The 24,874-nt window shown below is 42.1% G+C and overlaps 1 protein-coding gene across 2 annotated transcripts; it reads left to right on the top strand.

The window, feature by feature from the left end:
* Positions 1–449: 449 nt before the first annotated feature.
* Positions 450–8,367, top strand: LOC109437411 (immunoglobulin superfamily member 1). Of its 2 annotated transcripts, XM_074323808.2 has the most exons (12): positions 450–570; positions 2,477–2,547; positions 2,643–2,675; positions 3,047–3,337; positions 3,620–3,898; positions 4,550–4,837; positions 5,618–5,905; positions 6,097–6,384; positions 6,558–6,845; positions 6,969–7,247; positions 7,664–7,787; positions 7,942–8,367. In XM_074323808.2, the coding sequence occupies exons 2-12, from the start codon at positions 2,514–2,516 to the stop codon at positions 8,072–8,074; spliced, it is 2,325 nt and encodes a 774-aa protein (XP_074179909.2). In that variant the 5' UTR covers positions 450–570; positions 2,477–2,513; the 3' UTR covers positions 8,075–8,367. The 2 variants fall into 2 exon arrangements, with proteins under 2 accessions (XP_074179909.2, XP_088650986.1); XM_088794860.1 differs by lacking the exons at positions 450–570; positions 2,477–2,547; positions 2,643–2,675 and adding an exon at positions 2,765–2,951.
* The last annotated feature ends 16,507 nt before the right edge of the window (positions 8,368–24,874 follow it).

Raw genomic sequence — 24,874 nt, 5'->3', positions numbered from 1 at the left:
TCGAAGGCCAGTGGATGGAGTGGGGCTTGCTCTCTATAAAAAAGGAGAAGACAAACCACTTCAGCTCTTGGATACCACCAACATCGATAATGAGGAGCTAATGGAGCCAGCAGGTGAGAGGACAACTCTTCTTAGGGACACTCCTTCATGGCTTTGTCCAGGATACCGCTGGGATCCTGGAGCAGTGCCCAGAAAGATATGGAAAGTGGAATCAGGAGCTTGAAAGTCAGGGTCCTTGAGTTTGGGCATCCTTCCCTTGGGATGGTCTCACAATCACTCAAAGGCAGTGAGCAGGATACTTTCAAGGCTCCTAGTCTTCATGAAAAACAAGGCCACTTCTATCTCACCTTTCCTTCACCTTCAGTAACAAACTTCCCCTCCCCTCATGAATGTTTTCACCTGCCTCTGTCCCCATCAAGATCCCTGATTCTGGTCTTCTCTGGCCACAGGCTTGCTCACCTGGAATTACATTCTGAATGAAGCTATCAGGTTGTCCCTAATTGTGCAGCTGGTTGCCTTGCTGTTGGTAGTGCTGTGGATAAGGTGGAAATATTGGAGTCTCAAAATCAGGTAATTGTCTTGTCCCATCCCCCTGTTCCTCAATCTAGCTGAGTCCAGGCTCTCCAGAGACTCAGGAATGAGTCATGATCCAATTGAAACAAGCCATAGGGGCACACCTTTTGTATCACCCACCCTCTGTGCTTCAGAGAAAAGACTTTCTCATCCCAACTGTTTCTTTCACCTCACAGAGGAGTCAGCATCCAAGCCAGAGAGAAATGCATAATTCTCAGAGGCTAGAGAAGTAATCAGGACCTCATTCACTAATATCCCCACCAGGAGAGTACCCAAATCTCCCTCCCATACCATCCTGCCCCTCAGAGACGATTGATGTCTCCCACATTAACTTGATCAGAACTTTTTCTTTTGTAAGAAGCAATGCTGCCCTGTTGCCCAGGATGTTATCCAACTCCAATCCCAACTTTTCACCCTTATCCCTAGCTCTCAAGGGATAGAGGGCCTTGTGGTTTATCCTAGTGGCCATAGAAACCATTCTCTCTGCCACTCTGGTCTCCAACTACCTGTGCAGAGATTTTTGAGAATATGATTTTCACTTGCATGGGCATCTGACATGGCAATGGATTGGGCCATTGAATCAGACCACTTCCCATGACCCAGAAAATGGCAAGCCAAACAGGTTCTTCTGCCATTTCCCTTGATCTCTTTGCATCCCTAAGGCCAACACCCTCTCGCCCCATCTCCATGGCCTGTGCTCAGGCTATTCTGTTTGAAAACAAGAAGAGAAATGACAGCTCCAGCCTGGTGGGGTCTTCAGCTCCTGAATGCCTTGCCTACTTCCCCTCAACCTCGGCTCCTGGCTGTACGTGTCCCCCCACCACCATGATTACAGGCATTTGTGTTTCTGGGAGTATTCAGTACACAATGGATGATGACTATGTTTGTGTGTGTTTGTTTTCCGCTGGGATCTTTAGGACAGAGTGCTTCGGTAATGAGAAGGGAGCCACCTAAACCTTCTGCAAAAACCACCACCCTTTGAGTTTTCAAAGTTTCAGTGGGGGTCGAGTTCTAGTTCTCCTTAGAATCTATCCTGAGTCTCACATACACTGGGGTAACCTGCAAGCCAGGGGCACAGAAACAATGTAGCTTCATGTGCTCTACTTCAGCCCAGGACCACTGCACCTAAAAATGAGTTTAGAAAGCAGATTTTAGAGAAAGCACCTTGAAAGGCATATTTTCCTGACCAGGAAGTAGGGTCAATATTTTCTTAAAAATTTTCAAATGGATTTTGGCTTAATAGCATCTAATTTGACAGGATTCATAGCCCCAAACTGCTGCACATTTCCAGTCATAATCTGGGTGGGGGTAGAACGATCCCACTCTGACAAGTTTAGCTCAGCACTTAAGAGTACAATCCTCTGGTAAATCACTGGAGCTGCCTAGGCAACCCTTCCATAACAAAGGCAGGTGAGGCAGGTGAGTCTGAGGACCAATACTGCCATAGTAAAAACTGCTTCCAGACTTAAACTTGATGATGGTGAAACACCCAAGATTTCTCCCTCCACCCCCACACACACCACCCAGAGCTGCCAATCACACTGAGCTCCAGGGGTTCTGAGAGCTGGAGTTACAAAAGCATTTTCACATCTGACATCTTAATTCCAGCAACAGCCTAATCAGGGGCCATGAGGAGCTGACACATGATATAGGCTGGGGAGGAGGAGGGTGGGGAGGAGGAGGGTGGGGAGGTACGTGGGTCACGAAAGAGCAAGAGGTTTGTAAATGGTAAGGCCCTCAAAAAGAAAAGCCATCGATGTCAGAAAAGATTATTTCCCATTATCCTGGCTGCATCCAATCCCTATTGGGTGGTGCATAAGCCAATGACATAAATTGCCGCCCCCTTCTCTCCACCCTCCCCCTAATCTCAGCAACTCCTCTCATCTTGTTCTGGTCTCGCTAGAGAAGCCTGGTTGCTGGGAACAGCTCAAGGGGTCACCATGCTCTTCATAATCATGGCCCTTCTCTGCTGTGGTGAGTACCAGGGGGTGGGGTAGGAGCCTGGGCAGAAGGCCGGGGTGAAGTTCCGTGGGGGAGGGGGCAGAGCCTGGCAGTAATTTCTTTTGCAGGACTGTGCAATGGGGTATTGACAGAAGAGACTGGTGAGTTTTTCCTGTTCCAGACTGGGGCATTCCTCCCTGGAGATCCGAAATAACTACAGTGTCAGTGGCCAGGGAGGGACTGGTTGGGAGGGAAGGACAGCCAGGAAGGGGCACTTGCTAAAGTTGCTGGCAAAATTCAGCCTCCAACTCTGCCTCTCCGCCTGCAAAATTTTCCCCAAGCTTCTGCACTTTTCTGAGGCTCAGCTGAGACAGCTTCCTCTTTCCCCAGCACCTGTGGAAGGAAGGAAAGGGTTTGGATTTGAGTTGAAAGGGGAGGTGGGCAGTGTGATCTGGGTAGGGGGGTTCAAGGGCAAGTAAAAGGGGAGGAGGGGGAGGAGGGAGGATGGCTTTATTAATTCTGCTGTTTCTAGAAATAATCATGCCAACCCCGAAGCCTGAGCTGTGGGCAGAGACCAACTTCCCTCTGGCCCCGTGGAAGAACTTAACCCTCTGGTGCAGAAGCCCTTCTGGCTCAACTAAGGAGTTTGTGTTGCTGAAGGACGGAACCGGGTGGATCGCAACTCGCCCGGCCTCAGAACAGGTCCGGGCTGCCTTCCCCCTTGGTGCCCTGACCCAAAGCCACACCGGGAGTTATCACTGCCATTCATGGGAGGAGATGGCTGTGTCGGAGCCCAGTGAGGCACTTGAGCTGGTGGGGACAGGTAAGAAAAGGCTGAGGGTCTTTTCAGAGTAATCCCCAGTGCCCCTGAGACTCTTAACACTGTTACTGGGGGTGGGAGAATGCACAGAGACAAGGAGTCAAGGGGCTTATGCTGCAGGTAGGAGAGGAAGGACACTGAAATGGGGGAGCGGGGTGGGTAAGAGGGTGAGAGGAGACTGACAGTTCAGGATGGATTTCTTTTTTGCTGACAAAGTGACTCTAAGTGTCCCATCTGGGCACCTCCAAACTTGAGACTCCTTTTCCACACCATTTTGTTTTCCAGACATCCTCCCCAAACCTGTCATTTCTGCTTCCCCCCCAATCCGGGGCCGGGAACTGCAAATCCGTTGCAAAGGATGGCTGGCAGGCATGGGGTTTGCTCTGTATAAGGAGGGACTGCAGGAACCTGTCCAGCAACTTGGTACTGTTGGGAGAGAAGCTTTCTTTACAATCCAAAGAATGGAGGATAAAGACGAAGGCAATTATAGCTGCCGAACTCACACTGAGAAGCGCCCCTTCAAGTGGTCTGAGCCCAGTGAGCCCCTGGAGCTTGTCATAAAAGGTAGAGCTGAAAAGAGTGTGTGAGGGAGGAGGGGGGAGGCAAAACTCTGGGTCAGACCCTCCTTTCCTCACAGCTAACTTTGCTGCTGGTCCTAGGAGTCTGTGTCCAATCTTAGAGCCAGGCAGGCGTGGCGCTGGGAGTGCCAGGGCCTCTGGCTGCATGATATTAATAGCCGTAATTGTTATTAATAGCTGGGGTTTGTGAAGGGTGGTTTAATTTTTCTAATTATTTTCATATCAGTTATTTTATTTAGCTATAGAGCAAATATTCAAAGTGATATTTGGACAAGAAGGGGAAATGGTATCTGCTCCACAGGTACCATTTCCCCTTCTTGTCCAAATGGTCAAACTGAGGTGCAGAGAACCAACAGAGCCCCAATGACAATTCATTCTTTTAGCTAGCCTCCATTGTCTGTCCTGATGACAGTGAGGGTTCAGCTACCGGAGGTAAGGGGTGGGGGTGAGGGGTCCCTGTGAGAAGTCCATCTGCAAAGTGGATTTGCCTGGATTTTTAAATGCATCTGCTTCTGAAGGAAATACTATTTAAAAACATGCAGCTTCCCAGAACCAATATTTGATATATTAGCTATTTTTTTCTTTCTTCCTTTTCCTTAATTTGGTTTTGTGTTGTGTTTTGTTTTTTGCCTTCTAGAAATGTACCCGAAGCCCTACTTTAAGACATGGGCCAGCCCGATGGTCACTCCTGGTGTCCGAGTGATTTTCAATTGCTCCACCCCCCATGAGCACATGAGCTTTATTCTTTACAAAGATGGAAGTGAAATAGCATCCAGTGACAAGTCTTGGGCAAGCCCAGGGGCCAGTGCAGCTCACTTTCTGATCATTTCTGTGGGCTTTGGTGATGGAGGGAATTACAGCTGCCGCTATTATGACTTTTCAATCTGGTCTGAGCCCAGCGACTCCGTGGAGCTTGTGGTGACAGGTCAGAAGTGGGGAAATGCAGGTGGAGGTGGTACTGACCCTGGGGAGGTGGGTGGAAGTGCTGTCACCGGGAGAGGAAGAAGTGCTCCATCTAAAAGCCACCAAGTATGTGCTTAGGATAGTGCCTGGCACATGGTAAACAGTCCATGTAAGGCAGCTGCTTATATTATTATTAATACAGGAATAAGAGACAAAGGAGAGGGAGGAGGCAAGTAATTCACTTCTGGAGAAAGAAGTGAGGCAGATGGGGTGTCCAATCCCTAAAGCCAAGCTCACATTGCCCTATTTGTGAAATCATTTTGTTGGTTGGCCTTGAACTTTAGGCTCAATGTCCACTTTTTCCTTAGGTAGGCTGAGAGATTGGTGGACTGGATAGCCCTAAGATAAAGGGCAAAGACCTTGAAATATCAGCTGCATATTATGCATCCCTTACAAACGATAGTTTTTAAAGGCTGTTTAACGTCATAAGAACATATTTACAATATAAAGTTAAGTGAAAATATTACACTACACAACTGTGCATACAGTATGATTCCAATTACATAAATAGTTATAGCTACAATGACATGGGTATGTATAGAAAAAAATCAATGGAAAAGAAATACATAAATATGTATAAAGAATTGTTATTTTTGAGTGGTAGAATTATATTTTCATTAGGTTTTTCTGTATTTTCTAATTTTCTACAATAAATATATTGTGTCTTATAATAATACTAAAAAAGCAATTTTCAGAATGTGGGGTGCAGGCTTCTCTCATGTTGTGGTCTTTTTAATTTCAGAATTCTACCCCAAACCAACTCTCCTGGCACAGCCAGGTCCTGTGGTGCTTCCTGGGAAGAATGTGACCCTGCAATGCCAAGGGGCTTTCCAGGGCATGAGGTTCGCCCTCTTGTATGAGGGAACCCCTGTTCCTTTACAGTTCCAGAGTACCTCAGGGAACTCAGCTGACTTCCTCCTCCATACCATTGGAACAGAAGACTCTGGAAACTACAGCTGTGTCTACTATGAGACAACCATGTCAAACAGGGGATCATATCTCAGCAAGCCTATAATGATCTGGGTGACTGGTATGGACAGACAAAACATGGAACTGGGACAGAAACAACTGGAGTAGGGGTTAGGGAGGGTAATCCTTCTTGGAAAGCTGGGATAGGTCATGGAGGGGAACTACTGTGGCCAGAAAAACAAAGATAAAGAGTTAATTCAGCAAGTGATAAGTTTCCATACTCACCACTTTACATCTTTCGTCTCTTCCTAGACATATTTCCCAAGCCAAGGTTGTTTGCTGAGCCCAGTTCTGTGGTTTCCATGGGGCAGAATGTTACTCTCTGGTGCCAAGGGCCAGTCCATGGAGTAGGGTACATTCTGCACAAAGAAAGAGAAGCCACTTCAGTGCAGCTCTGGGGATCCACCAGTAGTGATGGGGCATTCCCCATCACCAATGTATCTGGTGCTAGCATAGGGCGTTACACCTGCTGCTACCACCCTGACTGGACCAGCCCTATTAAGATACAGCCTAGCAACACCCTGGAACTCATAGTCACAGGTAAGGGGAAGATGCTCTGGAGTGGGCATGGGGGTATAGAAAGGAAGGAATAGATGGTTTTTTAAAAGCCCCAGGAGAGGCAGGCAATAGTCTTTCCTTTTTATTGAACAGAGACTCCAAGTATGATGCCCTGGAAAGTGGCCTCTTCTCTCTGACCAGTTGATTTCTTCTAGGTTTGCTCCCCAAACCCAGCCTGTTAGCCCAGCTTGGTCCAATGGTGGCCCCTGGAGAAAATATGACTCTTCGATGTCAAGGGGAACTGCCAGACTCAACATTTGTCTTGTTGAAGGAGGGTTCTCAAGAGCCCTTAGAGCAACAGAGGCCAAGCGGCTACAGGGCTGACTTCTGGATGCCAGCAGTGAGAGGTGAAGATTCTGGAATTTATAGCTGTATTTATTATTTGGACTCTGCTCCCTTTGCAGCTTCCAATCACAGTGACTTCCTGGAGATCTGGGTGACAGGTAAGGTCCTGGAGACTTCAGTAAGAGTCTAGATTTTGTAGTTTTTTTAGTAGTTAGCCCTAAGGGGGTAAAGGGCTGGGTTCAGGGCCACTTCTTCTAACTCTGTGCCCTGGTTGGTTGCAGATAAGCCCCCTAAGCCCTCCCTGTCAGCCTGGCCCAGCACTGTGTTCAAGTTAGAAAAGGACATCACCCTTCAGTGCCGAGGACCCCTGCCAGGTGTTGAATTTATCCTGGAACATGACAGAGAAGAAGCGCCTCAGCAGTTCTCAGATGATGGAGACTTTGTTATCAACAACGTAGAAGGAAAAGGCATTGGAAACTACAGCTGCAGCTACCGCCTCCAGGCCTACCCTGATATCTGGTCAGAGCCTAGTGATCCCCTGGAGCTGGTGGGTGCAGCAGGTGAGTGGACAATCCCTCCACAGACCTGGCATAACACACCTGGTATCCCAGAAGCAGTCCCAATGGAGATAGCTTAAATATGGAGGCGGAAGGGTTTGGAGTCAGATACCCAAAGTGTAGTTATCTTTCTCCTAGGGATGGTGAGGAGGTGGGACCTCAGATGAGCTCAAAGATAGTGAGCAAGATACTTTCAGGGCCTCTTCCACACACACCCCAGAAGGAGGACTTCTTCTCCCTTAGCATAAGCACTGCCTCTGCCTCAGAATAAGTGCTGCCTCTGATCAATTTCTCTACAGTCTCAGCACATGGCTCCCAAGTAAAGCTTGGAGGGGGCCAGATGAGGAGGCAATGAGAGATCAAGGATAACACATGTGTTAACCTCTGTGGCATTGGTTTCTGCTCTATTTTCATCACAGGGCCTGCTGCTCAGGAGTGCACTGTGGGGAACATTGTCCGAAGTAGCCTGATCGTAGTGGTTGTTGTAGCTTTGGGGATAGTGCTAGCCATAGAGTGGAGGAAGTGGCCTCGACTCCGAACCAGGTAAATGCCTCATGTTAGCCTCCTTCTGTGAACCCAGAGCTGCTGGAAAAAAAATTATCTGAATGTTCCTCTAGCATCTGATCCCCACAATGCAACCTGTTTTCAGGTTGATGGTTCTGGATACACCCTTAGTCATGTATTTTTCTCTACACAGGAACTCGGAGACAGATGGAAGGGACCAGACCATAGCCCTTGAAGAGTGTAACCAAGAAGAACCAGGCACTGATAGCAATTCTCCTTCATCAATCTCCCAGGCAACTTCAGTGGAACTGCCAGTCCCAATATAATAATCTCCTTTACAAGAGTTTTCCTCTCCTTTCTTTTATCCTCAGAGACCTGCAAATCCAACTGGTTACACTGGGAGTCTGCCCCATCAACTGTTCCTTAGCCACTAATCACCTGAGCTGGGTCAAGGGGGTTCTGGAAGTTGAGAGCTCTACTCTCAATTGTAGATGTAGGGTGAGATGTTTCTTGAAAAGAGATTCCCTGCCCCTGTAACTCTTCACTGTATTGATTTACTGGTGCATGAAATTCTATTAAATTGTATTCTTCTGAATAAAGAATAGTATTCGCTATTTAACTGTGGTTTTCCATTGGGCTGTTGTCCACTTACAACTTAGCAGAAATGGTGTATTGGAGCTGACCTCCATGGTAGAATAAGAAAGCTTGGGGCTGCTAGTACAGAGAAAGGAGCTCAAAGATGGAATGGGGGAGGAGGGAAGGCTCCAAAAGAGTACTTACCAATTTGTTTTGAGACATTATCACTGAACAAAATGTCCTATTGTCCCTCCATTTCATTATTGGATGAATTGATGGATGAATGAATGAATGGCAAATGTTCTCTCCAAGTTAAGCCTGAGGAGGGCAAACACTGAAGTTAAATCCTTTTCACCATGTTACTTCTAGGTTCCTATTACACCTGCTTTCAAACATCAAGATTAGCTCTCTGCAGAACTTTGAAATTGGCAAAGTATGCTTTGTGGCACTTAACTCAAAATCACAGGGGGTACATTAATTCACTCTTAAGTATAAATGATTGATAAAAGCTGAAGACTTGGCCCTCCCTAAAGAGAACACTGCTTCCCAAAAGAATGGGCCTCTGGTAGTGGGATCTTAGGGTGTGAGTAAGCAGGTGAGGTGGTTGTTTTGAAGCAGGGACCTACCAGTGTCCCTTCACAGGACTCCAAATGGAGGCTGGCTCACATTCTGAGCCCCTGATGCTCCCTGGATCAGTATGTCAGTTGTGGGAATTCAGTACACATTAGGGGGCTGGATTGGGGAGGGGCCTTACCTAGCTCCTTGAACCTGTTCAAAATCTCAGAAGAATTAACCTATGGGTCCTAGAGGAGGTCAAGACCACTTCAAACCTAACCCTAAATTTCCTCACCTCCCAACACTGTTTAATTCTAAACTAATACTATTCAATAGGACAATGTACAAGGGTAATATACACAGCGAGTTGTTTATCTCTGTTTACAATAAATTTTAGAAAACAACTCATTGGTTCTTACATTAGAAAGCTTATTTACCGAGCAACTTAAAAAAATGCAACACATTTCCCTTAATCCTTGCAGAATGAAACACTCTGAGTACTATAGACTAATTTATATTAAGCTCTTTGGAATGTAGAAGTAAAAAGTCTCGGTCTGATTTCCATTTGTTGAGATTCTATTAGTTGCTTATACAAATTTCTTATAGTGTTTCTAAAAATTGCATTTCAAAAGTGTTTTTACATTTAATTTCGCAAAACCTAATTGTTGCTTTCTGTTGAACACCACTCTCTGCCTTCAAACACTCCATCCCTAACTCTCAACCAAGCTATAAATTTTGAACGCTTGAGGAAGGCCCGTCCTTGGTTCTTGGTTTTAGAATAGAAGTCCTTTGATGGGGTCTTATTTTATTTTCCAATCATTGGATATTCCAAAGTGTATTGTCAAGGCTAGTAGTAGGGCTGTGTAAGTTAGCTAGTGATCACCTGATTGCTTTAACTGTTCATCAAGGAAAAGAGAAATGGGAAGAAAACAGCAGAGGTCCACGGACTGAAATTTAGAGAAGCCTCTGAATTAGAAAATCAGGGAGAAAATGAGGCAAAAATGACAGAAAAAGACTCTTGTGAAGTTCAGACATCGGACCTGGGGTCTCCTGTATCAAAAAGATTCAAACAGAGATATTCCTGCAATCAGAAAATTTTGATAGACCTTTCTGTGAGAAACAAATAGTGAGAAATATTGTGACACTGGACTGTTAGTTGGTTTTCTAAAAACACTCACATATACCATTCTTTCGCTTAGAGAACCAAGTTCTACATGTTTTAGAAGGGAAGAAATTGTTGTCAATTAACTGTGAATTACTTAAAGACAAAGAGTGACATTGGGATTTAACTTTCCTACTAGCTGTCAGAGCTATCTCAGTGAGTTGAATATTTATAATGCAAAAGTCGTCAGAAACTCTCAATGAATTAAATATCTATTTCTAATACAAACTTAGCTTGTTGCTGACAATGCTCCACATGGTATGTTTTTTCAACCTGGTTGCCACGGGAACCAGCCCCTTTACCCCTGGCTGGCCTCTAATCATCAGCCTAGCCTTAGGTAATATCTGGGAAATGGAGTCTCAATTAGGGTGGAATGGACTTTTGAGAGGAGAATTTGTTTCTAAGACTTCAGGAACAAAGGCCAAAGATCCTCTCCCCAGTTCTAAAAAACAAATGTAAATTACCCCAGATCCTTAGACCCACACACTTTTGGCCCCAGCACCTCAGAACTATAGATTGTCAATGTGGTGTGGTCCAATCCTTAATCTAGTACAGAATCTCCCTTACAGCAGAGATAACAAGGAGGAACACAGCCTCTTTCTTTACACCTCCAGGGATGGGGAGTTCACCACTTCATGAGACAACCTAAGAATTTAAAATGGCTTGATTGATCTCTAGTTCTGGCTCAAGTTGTAACCCAAATGAAATCTACTTTTTATTTTTTTGTCTTACAAAGTTCAGAAGATGTGAGTTGTCCTCCCTGAGTCCAGAATATTTCACTCAATGGTGCTTCCAGGGTTTGGCCAACATTCTCTTGCAAATGTATCTTGTTGCAATTTATAAAGGGTGGCTGCGAATACCTCACTGAGAAGGTAACACTTGGCTTATGATTTGAAGGAGCAAGCCTTACAGATATCTAGGCAAAGTGAGTTCTTGTAAGAAAGAAAAGCACGTGATACAGCCCTGAGACAGGAGAATGCCTGACTGCTTTGAGGAACTGTGAGTAGATTACAATGGGTGGAGCAGAGTAAGCAAGGGGGAGAGTAGAAGGAGATACTGTCAGAGAGGTAATGAAAGTCAGGCCAAGCAAGACTTTTGTAAGTCTTTGTAAGGACTTTGACTTACACTCTGAAAGAAATAGAAAGCCACTGGGGTGACATGATTAGATTTACATTTATATAGGGCCATCCAGTCTTCTGTGTGGAGAATAGACTAAGGGGAAAGATTGGAAGCAGAGAGATATGTTAGGAGGCTATTGCAATAATCAGGATGGGTTAGGTAAACACAGTAGCAGAGAGGTGATGAGAAATGGTTAGATTATTGACATAATCTGAGGAAAGAGCCAACAGAATTTGCTGACAGATTGGACATGGGGTGTGGTCTGTAAACATTTTCATTAGAAGAAAGAGCTGTTTCAAATATTGCCTTAGTGTTTCCCTCCCTGGGTTATTTTAATCTCATCCTCAAGGAAGGGTTTTCCAGTGCCTCCCAACCCGAGTCACCATTTCTGCATTTCTGGACAGTTTGTCAATGAGTTTGTCATTGTCCATCCAGAAACATGTAAGCAAAATGCAGTTCGATGTGTCAGAAGTGATCTGACCAGCACAGAGGACAGTGAAATTATCGTTTTCTGGGATCTAAACTCACCATTTCTATTAATGCCATCTAAAATTACATTATTCCTTGGGCAGCCAAGTCACACTATCGGCTCATAGGAAATTTGTGGTCAGCCAAAACCCACAGCTCTTTTTCACACAAGCTCTTGCCAATTCAAGCCTTTCTGGTCCTTCATTTGTGTTATTTTGCAATTGAGTTTTTTTTTTCCCCAGAACACTTATGAAGTTTTACTGAAAATAATAAAATACAAACAGGGAAACACCAGATTCTCGTTTTAAAGTAAAATTGACAACATTTTCCAGAACTTGCCAAATACTGTGCCATTCTTATTACTATTAAAAAACAAAACCAAGTTCCAGATCTTCTTTTTTTGACATTGACTGGTGTTAGGGTTCATCGTATAGGCCCCAGCTTACAGAAGTAATATATTACCACTTAGTGTGCCCCTTATATATGTCACACTTATAGTCACTACCTCATTTACTCCTAACAATCCTGTGTGGCCTGGGTTATTATTATCCCCATTTTATAAATGAGGAAACAGAGTCTCAGGGAGGTTAGGTAACACGCCCAAGGCCACCCAGCTCATAGCCGAGGGCAGAGCTAGAATTAGAATCCAATTTCGCCTGATTCCAAAACCAAATTCTCCCATATTAAACCTTGGATAGCACAGTACCTGGAACATAATAGGTGTACAATAAATATTTACTAAATTGACCACCTTTGCATCCTATTTCAGAATTTATTTTATGGAACTGACACTCATTCACTTAGTATTTGTTAGGCTCTGTTCAAGAGCTTTACATTTATTAAGCATCTTAATCATAACAATAAATTTATGAGGTAGGTTCTATCATTATCCACATTTATCACAGAGAAGAAAACAGAGACACATAGAGATTAAGCAACTTGCCTAGGTGACACAGCCAGCAAGTGCTAGAGACAGGATTTGTACCTAGGCAGTCTGGCTTCAGAGTTTGTGTTTATAAGCACTAATCTATGCTATCTCAGGCTATTCTGAGATCCTGACCTTGCACTCTCTAGGGAAAGAGGTACCTTAGGGGTCAAACTCACTGCCCACTGCTCAGTGCCAAACATGTAGCCCTCCTATTGAAACCCACTTCAGTCTTGCCCTTCTTTTCTGTTTCCCTTCCTTATCAGTGGAAACTGGCCTCTAGGCTTATTAAGAAGAAAGACTTATTCAGGCAGTCAAATGTAGTCTTGATCTCTCCTGTTCCCTCCCAGAACTCCATACCACTCTGCTCTGCTGTAGACTAAATTTTTCAAATTCCCTTCCTAAAAAGGGAGCCAGTATGATGAATTGGTCCCCAATTCTGGGTAAATCCTTGAAAAGGAAACCACATGGCTGTTAGTGGCAGGTCAATAGAGGCCTGGAGAGAAAGGTGTTCCTTCAGCTCTCTTTCCTGTACCCTAGGCCAGACTACCATATCAGACTGGGGAAAGTTTACAGGATCCTGACCAGAGTCATATTTTAAACTGGGTATGGTAAGGGTGTGTAGAGAAATTCAAGCAATTCACATGAGTTATTGGCCTATAAAGAATGACTTTTGTGAGGAAATCCCTTGTCATTTCAGAAGGCCAACTTTGGTACCATATGCTAAAGGCCCAAGGATCACCTACATGACATCATAGGCTAACAGAATGTACATAAGGGGCTGGGATTACTTTTGAGCTAGAGACGAACCCTGTAAAAGGTGGCATGTTATGACAAACTTTTTAAAACTAGCCAAACTTCCCTTATTTTGTAGGATCATTACTCAGACAGTTGTCCCTTTTTTACCCCAGCAGTAAGTTCTGGGGAATTCATCAATTGATGTCTCAAAGTTGAACTTGATCAACTGATGTCTCAAAGTTGAACTTGATCATATTCATCTGAACACAAGTGAAGGAATCCTAGACTTGAGAAATGTTATTAATAGAATTATGAAGGCTGTCAGAAATGATTCAATGCAAATTTTCTACAACATACCAAACAAGTGGCTGACCAACCTCTGCTTGAATCCTTCTCGAGTATGGGTGCAGGGAATGTGGGGGTACATAGGGGAGACTTAGTACATATAAGGAATGGTTATTCCTTTAATTTTCACGTAGCTGTAATGGTGAGGAAGTTCTTTTATGTTTTGAGAGCTGCCTTCTTCAAGCTTTCATGCGCACTGGCCCACAGAAAAATGTATGACACAAAATCCTTTTTTAAGTCTTTGCTTTTTTAAGTAAAACATCCCTACTTTCTTCAAATGCAACAACCAGAGTAAAACAATACCTTACAGTTGCTCTGACCAACTTTAGATACAAAGAAACTATCACCTCCAATTTGATGGACCATATACTTCCATTAATATTCCCCTGAGATCTCAATAGCATATTTAGCAACCACATAACACTATGGGCTCATACTAAGTTTGAAGCTAACTGAAATCCCCATGCCTTTTATAGAAATACTTCTAAGCCATGCCTTAACTCTGAGTTTATGTAATTAATTTTAGAGCTGAAATATGCAACTTCGTATGTGTTTCAACTACATTAGAGTAAGAGGATTTTTTAAAAGATGTTCATCTTCACAACTATTTGTCCCCTTAGTGAACTACTGAATTTTTCAATCTCATTTTTATATCTATTTTAATTTTGTGGGGTTGTGGTGAGGAGCAAATGAAACAATATATGTGAAAGTTCTCTGTAATTAGAAAAGTGTCATGCCAATATAAGGCCTGGTGATGACAACAAAGAGGATTCTTATTTTCTGTTGTACAGTGTACACAGATACCCCTCCAAGCTTGGTCTTAATCCCAAATTTGGTCAATGTCTCATCTTTACCCTTATCAAAGTGTTGGAAAGCACATGTCTTCCTGGGTTTATAATAAGTGATTAAATGCACACATTTTGTATATGATCATTTAACGAGTTAAACATCCAACTATCCATGCTATCAGCCTATCCTGTTTCTCCACCCTGTCTAAAAACACATCATACAAGTATTTGTCAAGATCCTTGCTGAAGCCCAGGTAAATGATTTTTGCAGTTTCCTCTTGTAAGCCCATCCAAAAGGAAATGAGCTTAGTCTGGCATGACTTGCCCTTAATGAACCCATGCTGGTTCCCAGTGATTAGTAAGTCCCTTTCCAAGGGCTCATAAATCATCTTAATAATCCATTCTAAAAGTGCTGGAGATCGACGTCAAACTCAACAGGCCAGCATTTGTGGATTCTCTGCTTTCTGGGGGGGGGGGGGGAATGTTGTTTTATTTAGTCTTTTGGCACCTCTCTTCTTATCCAAAAGTCTTTGAAGACTACCAACAGAGGTATCTAAGCTTATAAGACAGACCAGAAAGAAACAATGCTAGATCCTAACCTGTCTATCACTTTCCCTCATTTTTCTGAAGTGGTAAAATTCATCTTTGTTAGACTGATATAGACATGCCCTCTGCAATTGAGGTTATAGGGTTCATATACCATATTTTAGAAAATCCAGAATGTCAATGCACAGACAAGTTGATGATGAAAAAGTGTTTTTTCCAGGTGATGCTTTATAAGAGCTTACACTTCTTCTAGAGCAGTGCTTTTCAAACTTTAATGTGCATATGAATTACCAGTGGATCCTGTTAAAATGCAGATTCTGATTTAGTAGATCCGGAGCAGGACCTGATTTTAGGCATTTCTCAGAAACTCCCAGATGATGTCCATGCTGTGGATACACAGACTATGTTTTGCATAGCAAAGATCTAGATTAATTGTTCTAGACCTTGGCAACACACTAGAATCACCTGAAGAATTTTTAGAAATACCCATGACCAGACTGGCCTCCACATTAAATAAACCAGGATCTCTGTGGTTGGGACCTAGGAATGGGTATTTCTAAAGCTCCTTGTGTTATTCTAGTGCATAGCCAAGGTTGAGAACATTCTTCGAAAACTAGTTAACTTTTATTTTTTATTTTTTATTAGTTTCAGGTGTACAAAACAATGTAATAGTTAGACATTTATCATTTATATCCCTCACACAGTGATAACCCCTCTCCCCCCATCAACTACCCCTCTGACATCACACAGAGCCATTACATTTCCATTGTCTCTATTTCTAATGCTGTACTCCAGTTCTTGTGAATATATATATATATATATATATATATATATATATATATATATATATATATACATGCAACTGCTGAAGTGCAAGTGCCCACCTGCCCATCATAGGCCCATGGATAAAGACATTCTTTTTTAGCAAAATATTATTAACTAAGAATATTAGAAGTGTTGTAAGCCTTAAAAGACTATATTTCAATGTTGGTGATTTCAGGGTTACCTTTGATTTCCTACTGCTGCCTACTACCATAATTGAGGGGCCAGAAAGATGGTATGTGTGGGAGGAAGGTTAGGTTAGAAATAGTTTTGTAGCAAAAAACTCACTTTCACCTAGTGGATTATTTTATATAGCACTACTACTTGTATTATATTTTAGAAAATACTATAGAAATGGCAAAGTTGTGGTTTGGCTTGGACCTCCATAGAGAACTCCTCTTATAGTAAACATCTCTCTTTTGATTAGAGTACACACATTTAAAAAACATGCTTTATTATTAAGCAAACCCTTGTAATTATTGATAGTGGGTCAATGACAGCGGAGGTGGGCTAGTCCCCTAGGCAACTAAAAGAATTTGAGACACAGAATATTAAACCTACGACTCAAAGACAAATCATTTAAAGGTCGATTCTTCCATGAAGATTCTCCAGCATAAAGGTTAAGTAAGGATCAACACCACGAAAGAACAAAAATGGACAGAGAGCAAGGATTGGAATTTTACGGAGCTGGGCATTTCTTAGTTGAGCAATCCTGATATAAATCCTCTCCCTGGCAGCCAAGCAAAGGGAAAAAGCATATCAGTCTGTGGGTGGGGTGTGTGAAGGGCAAAGGCTTGCCTGGCACTCCAACTAGGGACATACCAGAGGGAGAACAGCCAAATGAGGCCAGGCTCAAAGTGGAACAAAGAGCAGACTGGATGGTGGCAGGTCTCAGAAAAGTTCTAGGCAAGAATCCTCCCTCAGCAGCAATTCTTGCTGGCGCCAGACCTGACAATCCTTGGGACAACATGGAAAAGGGCCACTTTGAGGCCTGGCCTGCCAATAGTATCACTGTTATTGTACTAATGACCATTTTGCAACATTGAAAGAATCAACTTTAAGCATATCTCTTCTCTTTATGCCCTAGGCATATATTAGAGACTATAACAAAGGAAGACCTACTAGGACAAATCTATAGCTCCTGAGTGCTTTTCAGCAAGGACCCTGTCAGAAGACTTTTCAAGTGACTCATCTCCTCCTGCAGAGCCTCCTGAAGACAAAGAAGTGATGAGAATTTATTTACTTTCCTCTCCTTCAGAATTGAGCTTGTCCCTACTCTTCGATTCCTTCAAACCTCGTACACTTCGCCTAACATTTCATTCTAAACCTTCTATAGAGAGGGGGAAAAGTCAGTCCTTGTAGCACATCTTAGTTCCAGATGCCACTCAGTGTATCATTAGTTGCTTAGGGGTTACTCTTCTGAAGGAGACACCTCCAGACTGAGAGGTTTGTTGATACAAACTCCTGGGGAGACTTCTTAGTTTGCTAACAGCTCACCACTCACTTTCTTTCTTCTGTGGGATCTCCACATTCTTCTGTGCTCTCTGTTAGACTGCCCCCACTCATCCTCTCAACGCCAATGCACAATGATAATTTTATTTCTCCTTGTCTGGCCAAAAGCAAGCCACAAACCTTTTTGAGGTGGCATAGTGCACAAAGAGTTTGTTTTATGATATGGTAAAGAACATGAGCTTTGGAGCGAGCAAGTCCAGGGTTTGAATCCCCCATTTTGTCCCTACCGGCTGTATGCCCATGCATGTCCAATAAAAATCTCAGAGCTTCAGTCTCTCTGTATGGCAAATGGAAGTGAATAATAATAGTACCCAATTCTGAAGATTGTTATGAGGATTAGCTATGATGCATGTCAAGTGCCTAGCATGCAGTAGGTAAACGGTCAATAAATAGTAGCTTTAAGTATCTTTTCTATAGACTTTTCTCTTGGAAACTATAGCGAAAACAACCAGTGAGCCTTAAAAGATACTAATTGCAAACAAAAGTTGAAGGTTACAAAGTCACAACAATTTAAAAGGAAAATACAATAGAAAATTATAAAAATCACAACCTGAGGGTAATTATTAAAATATGAATAGAAACAACCTTGAGATGTCTCTGCCCCAGGTTGTCTCAGCTTCAAGATTTTGTTTTCTTTGGGGTTTTTTGTTTATTTGTTTTTTATTTGTTTATTTGTTCATTTTTAGTTAAACTGTATATAAGGTAGAGATAAAAGTTCCTGGCCCAGGAGTCAGATAAGCCTGGGATCACATGTCAGCACTGCCCCTTACCAATTCTCTGACCTTGGACAACTCTCTCAATTTCTCCCAGCCTCAGTTCCCTCATCTTCAGGGGAATAATAAGAGTATCCAAGTCATATGAGTGCATTAAGGATGTAATGTGGTTGGCACTATGTAAGTACTCAGTAAAAAGAAGTTGTTCTCATTAGCTTGTGTTCATAGCTCCTGGGTCAGTGAATTTCTGGGGATGTGTTCATAGAATCCACCCACATCCAAGATGTTCTTGCACCTTCTCTTTACTCATAGGTCCTCTTTTGCTTTCTGGGAAAACTTGAGCTGACTTATTTCCACCCACTGGTTGAGCTTACTTATTTCAATCACTCCACCAAGGAGGAAAGGATTAGACAAAACAGACCCCAAAACTATAGCAGACCCTGTGGCCCTGGCAAGCAGGGAAGGGAGGGACAAGATCAGAAGCAGAGAGAGGAAATTCTGTCACTTCTGCCTTCTTGGTCCCTCCTCTACTCTTGCTAAAAGCAAGCTAGGCAGGTCTGGAAAGATGCACAGAGTGGTGTGTCAGCTCTGCTGCTCCCTCCAGTGGTAGGGCCTGGAGAAGTCATAAGGTAGAGATTGGCTCAGGAATGAAATCCTAGAAGGACTCATAGAGAAGAGCAAATAATAACAACAGTGACAGCCATACTAATAATGACAACAGGAACAATAATCAGTGGTAGACTCATAGAGAAGAAAGAATGATAATAATAAAAATAATAATAGTAATATTTGGTGGACTTGTGAAGAAGACAAAAGTTCTGGGAAGATGTGTAGGTAAGAATGGGTAATGATCATTATAATTAATATGAGAAAGATCATGGTAATCTTCAGTGGACTTAAATAGAAGAGGGAATAATGATGATTATAGACGTCAACACATCAATTATTCCCTACATATAAGTGCTAAGTGCTTTGTATGTAGTATTGTATACAACACTTCAAGGGACTTGCACCTCAGAAAGATTAAGTAACTTGCCCATAGTCACAGGGCTAGCAAGAGGCAAAGCCAGTATGTAAATCCAGATCTGACTCCAAGACCTGTGCACTTTCCCCTGTACCTTGTAGTGGCAATGGAGGGAAACCAGCTGACCTAGCTGGTTTGGATACCTGTTTGCTTTCCAGTTCTTCTTAGCATCAGATGTCCGCAGGATTCTCAGCACAACTGACTGGTTACCACGGGAGCGACCCTCTCTCCCCTACCCTCTCATTACCAGTCCTGGACAACGGGGATTCTGGAAAATAGAATCCTCCCCCACCTCCAGTAGGGTGTCAGGTTCCCCACTGAGTAGAACAGTCTGATACCCAGACAACCAGGTGTGTCATCACCTCATAAATGTGTGAATTGAGGAACGTGAGGGCGATACCTCCTCCTTAATTACTAACACTTGAAACTGGACCTTTGGAACATTTTGTTCTTTATTAAAATGCAAATAAATACCTGTTTTGATTCATTTACACCACAGTGTGAATCTTTCAGTTCGTTTCCAAGAAAACAAGTCTTTGAAACTTTAGTCTAATGTAGTTAACATGACAAGCAAAGCCCTTCAAAATATCTAGTCTCTGTCTCCATCTCCAGCTTCAATTGCCCCCCTCCATCCTAACACCTCCCACCACACTCCAGCACAAACCAACAACTTCTAACATGTTAATGCTTCTTCTACCTGAAATAACCCCTGCACCATTTTTTCCCCACCTAATTCTTAATTGTCAATAAAAATCAGTACAGATGCCACTTCCTTCCAATAAGTCTCTCCCCTGACCTACCCACCATGACACATATATGTCTATAGCCTGGCTTAGGTGACTGTCCCTTGTCCTGTTAGAGGAGCTTGCATTTTTATCTGGCTTTCTATCTATGTAATTACGAGTATATATATATATATATATATATATATATATATATATATATATATTACATATACCATATATGTATAATTATTATATCATACAATTATTATTGGTATGTATTATTATATTTCAGTTACATACAAAATAGTATTTATTAAATAAGAATAATAGTAATAAGTGCACATGGTTAAAATATACAAACAGTGCAGAAGATTATGAAGTTAAAAGTAGAATATTTCCGTATCCCTCCAACCACATTCTTAATCTCCAGAGGTAATCTCTATTAACAGTTTCTTATGTATTTTTCAAGAAACGTTTGATGCATATACAAGAATATCTGTATATTCTTTGTTTTTGTGTAGATAAGATCATACTGTTCCACACCTTCTCTCTCTCTCTCTGTCTCTCTGTCTCTCTGTCTCTCTGTCTCTCTGTCTCTCTGTCTCTCTGTCTCTCTCTCTCTCTCTCTATATATATATATATATATATATATATATATATATATATATATATACATATACATATGTATATATATATGAAAGCTTCCCATATCATAATATGTATTTGTTCTCATCTATTGAAGAGATTGTCTTTTTTTTTCCTGTTGTTTTGGTTTGTTGCTTTTGCAAATGTGTATTTGCTTATTTATATGCATATACCCTTAAGACAAACTCTTAGAAGTAGAATTCCTGGATTAAAGGGTATGGCCTTCTACAATTTTAATAAAAAGGTCAAATTGCCCTCCAAAAGTGTACCTCCAAGTTACACTCCAACTGATTGAGAATGAGAGTTACTGTGTCCCTTCAGCCTCAAAAGCATTAAATTTTAAAAATGTTATCATGTTTTAAGTGTGGTAGGGGAAATTATATATCATTGTTTTTATTCGTCTTTTAATAATCATTTGCAAGTTTGAGTAGAATTTTTATATCCATTGGACATTTATGTTTCTTTTTTTGGTCAAAAAATTTTTTTAATTAGTTTCAGGTGTACAAAACAATGTACTAGTTAGACATTTACCATTTATATCCTTCACAAAGTGATAACCCTCCTCTCCCAATCTACTACCCCTCTGACATCACATACAGACGTTCAATTTCCACTGTCTCTATTCCTAATGCTGTACTCCACTTCCTGCAATGATACATACATATATATATAATTATAGTTGACAGTCATTATTGTTCAGCTTCAGCTTCAGGTGTACAGTGTAGTGATCAGGCATCTACATCATCCCTGAAGTGGTCTCCCTAATAAGACAAGTGTCCATTGGATACCCTACAAAATCTGTACATTATTGATTACATTCACCAAATTGACTTTCATATCCCCATGGCAATCTTGTGGTTACCGATTGTACTTTCTAATCCCCTCACCTTTCTGGTCAAAATTTTTATCCATTTTTCTATGCGGTTTTTTCCTTTCATACATTGTAAAAGCTTCTAGTATACACATTTTAAATTAGTTTTTGTAATTTAAAAAGGATTTTTAAAAATCCTTTGTTATATGTGTAACATATTTTCTCTTAGCTTGTCATTTGCCTTTTGACTCGCTTATTTTCTATTGCCATATAGAAACAATATTCATGTAGTTAAATGTATCAATCTTTTCCTTTACAGTATCTGATTTTTGCAGCATCCTTAGTTAGAAAGGTCTTCTTCATTGCAAGATTATAAAAATAATATTTTCACCCATATTTTCATCTAGTACCTTCTGGTTTTTAAAATATTTAACTTGTTGAGCAATCCCAAATTTATTCTGGTGAAAGGGGTCAATTAGGGATCCCCACGTTTTATTCAAGTAGCTAGCCAGTTGCCCACATTGTATTTTTTAATGCTTTCTCTCATTAGAATCTGAGCTCTTCCAAGGAAAGATCACCTATCTTATTGATTGTTTTAACCTTACATCTAGCACTGTGCCTGGCACAAAATAGCATTTGCTGAATAAATGTCAGATGCTGCTTTAATTTCCTCTGTTGGTGAACAAAGCATGCTTGAAGACAATTAGTAGTCTATATGTACCACATTTTGCTAACTCTACTGCTAACCCAGTGGGAGCCTCTTCTCATCACTTACTGCCTGGTACCTATAACCTCCTATCTGAGCTAGATGATTAAAAAGGTCAGGTAGATGTGACTAGAGAGAGCCTAATTAAATATTGCAAGTGCATGGTAAAAAAAAAAAAAGTAATAAAACTCCATCTGACCAAGAAGCCCCCTAGTCCATAATTACTCGTCCCTGAAATTCTACCTTTAGGATTTTATGTCCTTTATTAAAATGAAAATATCTTGTTGAGTTGGGGTTTTTTATTTGTTTACACCCCACTGTGAATTTTGTTGTCTGATTCAATACAAAAAAAAGTTATTAAAACAAGTTTTCAGGAGAAGGCTAGAAATAAGTAAAGGCCATAAGAGGACAAGAGGTCACTGAGGAATGGGGGAGCAAGAGGTTGTACATGGAGAGCACTTACAACTTTTGTTCTACCAATGGCACTTTAATGTACCACACCTCTCAATCAGAAGATACATCATTCCACTCACCTCTCCCTGAACCTCAGCAATCTAAACTCTCTAGTCTATTGGACATATTTGTAGGGGACTATTAGATTAAGGAAGATTACATCAGTCAATTAAAGGGTAATTTCTTTGGAGTGCTTTTGAGAATTTTATCTTGAAAGAGCATATGGATATTATATTTTCCATTAAATAATCCAACAGTTGGTTCTGGTGCCCAAAGTATCTTCTCGCCCTCTGTTGAACTCAAATTTAAAATCCATCTAAATAACAGTACTTTGAGGAAGAAAATGGCAAAAGCAAAAGGTCAAGATAAACCTGTGTATTATTCTGAATTGAAGTTTCTAAATGCATATTGTCAAACTCCCTCTTCCCCATTTTATTTTGGCTGAAAAGAAAACCAGATTTTGAGGGTCTTAAATTGGTGTGACTTTCAAGTCTGCTCAGCACCTGGGCCTGTGCTTTTGGGGTTGACGTCAATGAGCAATGGTGTCTAAGCAAGTCATTTTCCTGGTTTATTAGAATCTGTGTCTTTGGGCCCCGGTCATTCCTCACATGCCCTGGTCACGTCTGTCTAAGCTTCTTCCATCACAAGCTGTTTTTCATTTCCTAGTTTGTATGAAAAATTGACCATAAAATTCCATACTGGAGCTGCTTGTTTATCGCTAATCCATCCCTGCAGTTTGAAGGGAATGAAATAACTAATGGACTTTGAAATTAAGCCCTTATTAAAAGTGTAAATTCACCGACTTCCGGAAAAATGGCAGCGTGAGGTGAGCCTCTGTAAAGCTCCCCTGGAATTCACAAAGAATCGAACAACAAAAACTCCACAAAGGACTCCCTGCACAGCAGACAGGCAACACGAAGAGGCCCACTACCGACTGAAATCACCTACAGGTGGGAGATACGTGCGAGCGGAGGGAGGAGGAAAGGGAGAAGTACGCGGAGATGGAGCCGCGCGGGCGCAGGACGCAGACCGAGCTCAGTGCGCCGAGCTCGCTGCTTCCCGGAACTACCGCAGCTGCGAGTGAGGGAAGAACTCGGACTGCTAGGGCTCCGCTTATGGCCCACAGGGCTGAGGGGGCAGCATATACCACGGCTGAACCCAACGCTCACGGCAGAGACCTCGGAGAAAAGACTGAGGGAAAAAGGCTGAAAACGGTGGTTTAAGCCCTCACTGCCGAGCAGAGAACGGAGCCTTAGGCACTGAGACTAGCCGCCCCCTCCCTCCCATCCCAGAGCTCGCCCCGCCCCCACCTGCCCGGTGCTAGAAGCGAAACAGTAGCAGTGTCAGATCAAAACAACAGAAAATTTGCTGTTTTGAGAACTGTGGGCCGCAAACACAAATTCACAGCCCAACTAGTTCCAGCAAAGGGGAGAGCTGTGGAAACAGGACCGGCTGTGGTGGTGGTCGCCGCCATTGCTCTGGGCCACCTCTCACAACTCACCCCGCCCCTGACCCACCTATCTGGGTGGATCCCTGCAGGAGTAAACAGAACTGCTGAAATATACGGGCTCTGAATCGAGCTGGAAGAGCTTTGGAACATCAAAAGCTCTCCGCATACTCACCGGGACACTGCGCCCTGTGACCTAGACGAACTATTAACAGAGGAGAACCCCATCTCCCAGGGAATCCCCCCATTGTGTGAGAAGTTGGAATAGTGCAGAGAAAACATAGCACTACCGTGTGGGAGAAGAAAAATAAGTTGCAGTTGGAGAAATAATAAAACATTCTACCAACAAGTACTGGCAAACAAAAGAAAGACCTCTTCCTATCAACCTGTTGCAGAAGTCACTCCTGTAGATGTCTAGGAAGAGAAATAGTAAACCAGTAATCGCCATAAATAACCAAGGCAACAAGATAGCTCAGAAAGAAAGTGAAAAATCTCCAGAGAAGGCACTTAAAGATACAGAAATATGTGACTTAAATGACAGAGAATTCAAGATTGCAGTTCTGAAAAAACTCAACGAGATACAAGAAAACACAGATAGTCAGTTAAAGGAACTCAGAAACTCAATCAAAGAACAGCATGAGCATTTTACGAAAGAGATTGAAATCTTAAAAAAGAACCAAATAGAATTTCTGGAGATTAAGAACTCAATAGAAGAAATTAAGAATGAAATAACCAGCTTAGGTAGTAGAGTTGACCAGATGGAGGAAAGAATCAGTGACATCGAAGATAGAAACCTGGAAATGACACAAATAGAAGAAGAAAGAGACTTGACACTTAAAAGAAATGAAAGAACTCTACAAGAACTTTCTGACTCCATCAGAAAGAGCAATATAAGAATAATGGGCATACCAGATGGAGAAGAAAGAGAGAAGGGAACAGATAATATATTCAAACAAATTGTCGATGAGAACTTCCCAAATTTGTGGACAGAACTGGACCCTCGAATCCAAGAAGCAAATAGAACACCTAGTTACCTCAATCCCAAC

Source organism: Rhinolophus sinicus, chromosome 18, assembly GCF_057876585.1.
Source record: "Rhinolophus sinicus isolate RSI-liver-muscle chromosome 18, RSI-T2T, whole genome shotgun sequence".
In the NCBI taxonomy this organism is placed as follows: Eukaryota; Metazoa; Chordata; class Mammalia; order Chiroptera; family Rhinolophidae; genus Rhinolophus; species Rhinolophus sinicus.
Note: the sequence above shows the minus strand (reverse complement) of the source record. Positions and strands in the feature narration are given on the sequence as shown.